General features: G+C 33.1%; 1 protein-coding gene across 6 annotated transcripts in view; it reads right to left on the reverse strand.

Annotated features, from left to right (window-relative positions):
* FAM172A (family with sequence similarity 172 member A) overlaps nt 1–7,240 on the reverse strand; it is a 363,025-nt gene that overhangs the window by 287,333 nt on the left and 68,452 nt on the right. For all 6 annotated transcript variants that reach the window (XM_011378075.2, XM_011378053.2, XM_011378061.2 and 3 more), the window contains one exon: nt 616–681. In XM_011378075.2, coding sequence (XP_011376377.1) covers nt 616–681 — 66 coding nt within the window. The remainder of the gene's footprint in view (nt 1–615; nt 682–7,240) is intronic.

A 7,240-nucleotide genomic window follows, 5' to 3' on the forward strand; every position in this document is an offset into this window, starting at 1 on the left:
TATTTCTGCATTTGAAAGCCTAATATTTCAGGTTTTACATTAAAAATTAAAAATCTTTTTTTTTGAGAATTTGAGTCTGAGAACAAATTTCAAACTCTTTCCCTCTGAAATGGCAACATCTGCAAAATTTAAAAAAACGTGTTCTGCCAAAATGGGAGGGAGTAGGGTTATAAAACAGGAAACACAGGGAATGACTTTCAGAATGTTTAGAGAAAATAACATAGAAATAAAACATATAATAGAAAAATCAAGAAATAAAGAGATGATGAATGTCTAATGTAACAAAAAGTTCATTTGCTTACTTCAAATAAGTAAGAAAAATCGATTATACCAATGAAATGAGAAAGGGTAGAGAAAAGGTTGTCCTTTTAATTGTGTTATCATTTTTTAAAAAAAGACTGGAAATTAGTCTTTCTTTTCTTTACACTGAAGAGTATTAGTATTAAGAACTCTTGGGTACAATAAGATTAGATATACTGACATTTAATATTATCTTTATCAATATCAAAATACTAGGACCTTAACATTAAAACTTATTACAGTTAACCTAAAACAAAAGTTTTCTTTGAAAATATTTTATTCGGAAGCATAAACATTAAAAAAAATTAGACTTACTGGAATAGAGATTTTTTTCAAGTTACAATCCTTTTCTAGGAGTTCGTAAACATACTTTGTGATGATCTAGGTAGAAAAGAAATAACACGTTAAGATCCAGTTTTATCCATTATTAAAATTCACATAAATTATTATAACTTATTGCTCTAAATTAGTATCTTTTTATCTTGGGATGTTTTTATGCTAAATTAAGAGACTCTTTACTTGTAATGGTTTACTTCCTATTGCTGTGTGAATAACCACATGCCTTAATACTAAGGATTAGGACAAGTTAATAAAACTCAAAAACAAGGTCTTTCAATTTTTCAAAGCAATACTCTGTAAGCATATTTTCTTTTATCAGTATTTTTAGAATCTGTTTCTCCTGTAATTTCACTATAGATATTATATGCAATGTAGTACTATCATGACTTTGAATTCTAACACCTTTTCTGTATTCACTAAATCAAGGAGGAAAAGGTCAGAGGTATTCTTAACAAAAAAGGAAAACTGGTCCAGCAAAGTCAGGCACCAGTTAGTATTACTGTTTGTGGTAGGCAGAAACATGGCTCCCCAAAGATGTCCACATTCTAACTCCCGGAATCTATTAACATTACATGGTAAAGGGATTTTGCAGATATGATTAATGTTAAGAATCCAAGATGGGGAGATTATCCTGGAATATGAGTGGGCCCAAGCTAATTACATAAATCCTTAAAAGTGGAAGATTATGGAAGAATAATGTGTCAGAAAGATACAAAGTGAGAAGGTCTTGATTGGCCAATGCTGGTTTTGAAGGTGGAAGAAGGAGAACCAAGGATCTGAGGAAAAAGCCTGATTTAGGGCCTGGAGCACAGAAAATGCAAGGTAAATCTGAAAAAAAAAATTTTTTTTTGTGCCAAACAATAAGAAAATACTAAAAGAGTGATGAATAAATGTTAAAAGAACATAAAACCAAATCTGGGACAGTCTAAGCATCAAAATAATAACTTCAACGGATTATAATCATTAAAATTCAATAAAATAAGAATCCATGAGTCCATAATGACATAAATTAAGTAAAAACGAAAGAGGAAAGAAAGTTCTTTCTTATATCAGAATGCCAGCTAATGCATATAGAAGAAATGATGGAGTTAGAAAATCATCAATATAAGCTAAAATTAATAGGTGGAAGTTTCATAAAGAACATAGTCTCAAGTATCTTCCTGAAATTACTGATTAACTATAAAGAGAAAAATTGAGGATCATTCAACAACTGTCCTATGCTCCTCAAAAAATGTGAATGTCAAGAAAGATAAAGAAAGGCTAGGGAATAATGGTTCCAGGCTAAAGGAGAATAAAGGGACATGACAACTAAATGTAACGTATGAAACCTGGATTTAATCCTGGACTTGAGGAATATCAGCTATTAAGTACATTATGTGACAATCAGCAAAATTTAAACATGGTTTGTAGACTGATAATAGTGACTCAATATAAAATTTCATGATTCTGAACTGTACTGTAGTTATGAAGAGAATGATCTTAGGAAATATATACCAATGTATCAGTGGTAAAAGGGTATAATGTTTCCGATTTTACTCTCAAATAGTTCAGGGAAAAATTATATCAGTAATGTATATAATTCCTTGTAATTATGCAATATTTCAGTATAAAATTATATATATTTTATAAAGTTATTTTAAAATTTCCCATACTGTACACATTCTTAGTTCATGTGGTATCGACACTGTGTTTATTTCCACAGTATTTTAATGGAAATGTAGCAGATGACAAACAACGTGCTTTAATTAAAACATTAATTTCTTGAAATGTTACAAGAAGACCACAGCTAATCTTGGGGATAATTTTCATCCATTATTGCTTGTCAAAACCAAAGACTCATTGGAATAAGTTTTGTATAGTTTGCCATGTTTGTGCCTACGTTCGTCCCCCACCTAGAATTCTCTTAACTTCCCCCATTTTTCTCCAATTTCTCAAAAATCAATTCAAATGCTATTTCCTACCTGAAGTTTTCACTGATCCTGCCAATGACTTTGTGCCTTTCTTATGACATTTAGCATTCCATCGTGATTACCTCACATTCTCGTTTGCCCACTGAACCTATATCCTACTTTATTGTAGCATCGACTACATTGTAGATGAACAATACATGAACGATGAAAGAAAAAGAATTGGTAGCATTTGTGAACATATGGTATTTCAGTTTATAAAAAACTATAAGTAATACATTTAAAAATAAAAATTAATTTTTGTATGAAAATAAATCCACAAGTTTAAACATGAAACAACATAACACAATATACACTGAGAAGTCTTACTCCCACCGCTGTCCTCCTCCACTGTGTGGCCCTTCATTCTTCTCCGTATTGGTAATCTTACTACTTAGTTTCTTATGCACCCTTCCAGTGTTTCTTAGGGCCAATATAAGCAAATAAAAATGTATTATTTCCCTCTTTCTTAAAAAAGACAGTATACTCCACATGCTGTTGTTGCACAATGAATTCTTATCATATTCCCTTTCTTATAACAGACTAAATATACTGTTACTTTATCATCTAAAAATTGATACTGGTGATCTACTCTCTCAGTAACAAAGACTTCTTTATTCTTTTTTTACTAGTCATAACATTCCATTGTGTGGATGTACATAGTTTAATAAATTTTAAAAAATATTTAATGTTCTCCAAAAATATTCACTAAGAAAAACATATATAACCTTAAGCATTGTTTATTAAATCCTATGCAAATTAAATTTACACAAAATTATTACCTTGGGACTTAGAATCATGTAAAATAAAGATCCACCCTGTAAGTTAGCTAATTATTTAAAAAAGAATAACAAATTTCCCTCTCAATGCCCCATTTATCAAAATTCTACATTCCATCCTAGTTCCCCCCTAGGAAGGGATAGAGGGAGGGTAGATAGGAGAGAACGGTGAGACAGATGAAGGGAGGAACACAGAGAAAGAGAAAAAAATATAAAATTTCTTAATAATTAAGGTTTAATATTATTCAATGTCAGTTTGGCTAAGCCTAAAAGGGGTCCTCTAGCATCTTTACATTAAAGAAACTGTGCTGTGAATGGCAATGAGTTGTCTAATTAGAAGTAAAGAACATTTACGTTGGGTGTATATCCTCTTAAGTCAGAACTACAACTTAAATTTTACTGAAATCTTCTCCATCTCATCTCTATTTTTCTCCTTAAAACCTTTTATACTTCAGTCATAGTGGGAACATTATAACCTTTTAAAGTCTTTTGAAGTAAGTGCTTTTTCAGCATATCTTTGAAATAAAATTCATTCCTCCAGCTTTCCATTAGCATTCCCTGGAGTGCTAGTCTGTATCCCCAGCTGTCCTTCATTTATATCAGTTTCAGATCACTTGCTCTCACATTTTCCTTTTACCTGCTTTAAAGAAGAGTCCTTCTTATTTTAAGCCATCCTTTATTCCCAATAACCAGATTCTTAAATAGCTTAAGAGAGACACAAGAAATGTATCCAACTAACTACAGATATCTCCTCGTACTGACTTCACAGGCGCCTCAAATTCAATATGTTCCAACTGGATTAATCTACATATGTTCAAACCTATTTCTCCTCCAGTGTGTTCTCATCAGCTCCATAAATGGCACTATAATCAACCTAATTTCTCAAGCCACAAGGCTAAATGTCATGATTCCTCCTACATATGTCCCTTACAATCAAGTCCCTCAAGCTAATATTGGAAGATCTCCACATCTCCCCATTTCCACTATCATCATTCTAGTCCATTCTAGTCTATCAACAGGTATTATTTCTTCCTTGGATTGCTTCTGTAGCCTCCTTCTGCTATATCTGTGGCAGATCTTCCTTTGGATCAGTATCTCCTGTTAGCAGACATATTACTCCTTTAAAAATGCAAATCTAATAGCTTCCCAGTGCTATAGCTTTGATCGTCATCAGCATGCGTAACATATCTGAATCTCTGCCTACTTCTCAAATTTCATCCCATACACTCTTCCTCATATCTGTATTGCGTAGCCACACTGACTTCCCTTTAATTTTCAATGTATCAGGATCTTTTTTCACCTCAGAGCCTTTGCAAATGATGTTGCATTGCCTGGAATGCTCATCTCATTCTTTACTTATCTACTTTTAATATCTTCCTTGCCTGGCCTCCAGTCTATCCTCAAGACACAGTTAAGAATTCTGTATTCCTCTTTGCTGACACTTGGATTACTAATGTCTTTCCCAAGGTCTATCTTTGCTGCTAGAATTTAAGCTTTTGGAAGAGAAGCAACTATATATCTATTTGTCTTGGGCTGAATGTCTAAGGCCTAACTCATGTAATGGCAACAAAAATTTTTTTTAATAAACATTAGTAATAATAATAGCAAACAGCATAGCACTCATACTGACATAAGTCCCTTTAATAAATCTTTAATCTTTATAATAACCCTATAAAGTAAAGTAGGAAACCAAAGCATCTGAAAGGTTGGATGATCTGCCCATGGTCACACAGCTAAATAAGTCACAGAGTCTAAATTCAAACCTAGGCGATCCTCCTCCCCAGGAGTCCAGAATATATTTTCTGAACTCATGCGATATATTACATCTTCCATGTTACAAAGTCCATAGAGAATAAGACCACACTGTAGTTAGGAAAAAAAAAATGAGTACACTAATAAACTCTAAGTAGCCTCTGTTATGCCATCTAAATTTGTGAAACATAATATCAACAACTATATTAGAGATTAACACTTTGCCTCTATCTTCTTTCAAATCAAGGTAAAGACTATTATCTACAGTGATGGCAGGGAAAAAAGATGCTATATTCACCACTCTCTTTTTACCTTTCCACACGGAGAGTTTTATCAATTTAACAAGAAAGTCTTTCTTGAGCTAGAAAAGAAGACAATTTTATTGAACATAATAGTGTGGATTCTACTGGGAAGCACTATTATGATCGGCTATCTTAGTAAGTCAAGAATTACTCTTTCATAACCACTCCCACTGAGGGAGAGGAAGAGAAGTTTCCTCCAATTCTCCTGTTTCCACTACATTATAAGCAAAAAAAAAAAAAAAAAAGTGAAATGAATTGTTATATTTTTAGCTTCCAGCCATCCATTGTGGAATTACAGTTATGCACTGCTTAATGATGGAGATATGTTCTGAGAAATGTATCATTAGGTGATTTCATTGTTATGTGAACATCACAGAGTATACTTACACAAACCTAAGTGGTATAGCTTACTACATACCTAAGCTACATGGTATAGCCTGCTGCTCTTAGGCTATAAGCCTGTAAAACATGCTACTGTACAAAACCACAAAAGTTTAAATCAAGCACAAGAAACAAAGGTGTAATCGAGAGACAAAGTAAACATGAGAAATGTGAGGCTGCCACTGGCATAACGCAGCATGTTTTACAGTATACTTTTTTCAATAACTAGAAAGAGTACACTCAACACTAATGATAATAAGTATAGTGTAGTAAATACATAAATGAGTAACATAGTTATTTGTCATTGTTATTAAGTATTATGTACTATATACAATTGTATGTGCTATACTTTCATATGACTGGCAATGCAGTAGGTTTGTTTACACCAGCATCACCATGAACACATGAGCAATGTGTTCTGCTATGTGCTTATGGACAGAGAAGACACTACTAGATGATAGGAATTTTCAGCCTCATTGTTATCTTATAGGACCATTGTCATATATGCAATCTATTGTTGACCAAAATGTTGTTTTGTGGCACATGAATATACTAGTATTTGGATTCGCCTTCTCACTATAAACAAATAAACAATGTATAAAATATATTAAACTGTTTTCAGAGAGTAGAAAACAGATAATATAGATCTATGATCCTTAAGAGAAGTAACAAAGAAAATGAACTCCATAATCACCTCGGCTTTCTACCTGAAGACAATCGCCAGACTGTGGCCATGGAGGAGGAACCCAAGCAGAAACCAGTGGCTTCAATGAGTTGAGGAGAAAGAGATGGGTGTTCAGGAAAACTGAGGCAACTGGCAATTGCAGGGCACAATACCAAAGATAAGGGAGTTATGCAGAAAAAGAGCTCTATGAATTCTACTTATGAGTTCCTTTAAAAGTCTTTGACTAAGTTGTATATGTACAGGATGAAACTTTCTAGAGGCCAGACTAAGAAAACTGAGAAAACAAAACAAAACAAAAAAAAACACTGTAAGGTTTAAAGGTGAACAATTCCAAGAGCTTATACAGGGTTCAGAGATATTCAAGTTCAAACCAGCCAGAGTGAAAGGCTTCACTGAATAGTCAGAGTATTCAACTCCTGACAAGAATCATGCCTCCAAAGAGAGATAAACTATTCCTAAAATAATAGCTACTCTAGATCTATCTTAGCAAAGCTTTAAAACAAATCTACAAATGATCAGGCTCTTCCACAGTAAACTTAACTGCTGCCAAAACAAGTTCAACGTTGTTTAAAGGGAGATAACAATATTCAGGCACTCGCCAATATGATATTTGTAATGTCCACTATCCAGTACTATAGACATTCATACAAACAGGAAAATTTGATCCATAATGAGAAATCATGAGTAAAAACAGACGTAGAAACGACGGAGATAATAAAATTAGGAGACAAGTGCATTAAGCCAGCTATTATAAAA

The sequence above is a fragment of the Pteropus vampyrus genome, unplaced genomic scaffold, assembly GCF_000151845.1.
Source record: "Pteropus vampyrus isolate Shadow unplaced genomic scaffold, Pvam_2.0 Scaffold11, whole genome shotgun sequence".
In the NCBI taxonomy this organism is placed as follows: Eukaryota; Metazoa; Chordata; class Mammalia; order Chiroptera; family Pteropodidae; genus Pteropus; species Pteropus vampyrus.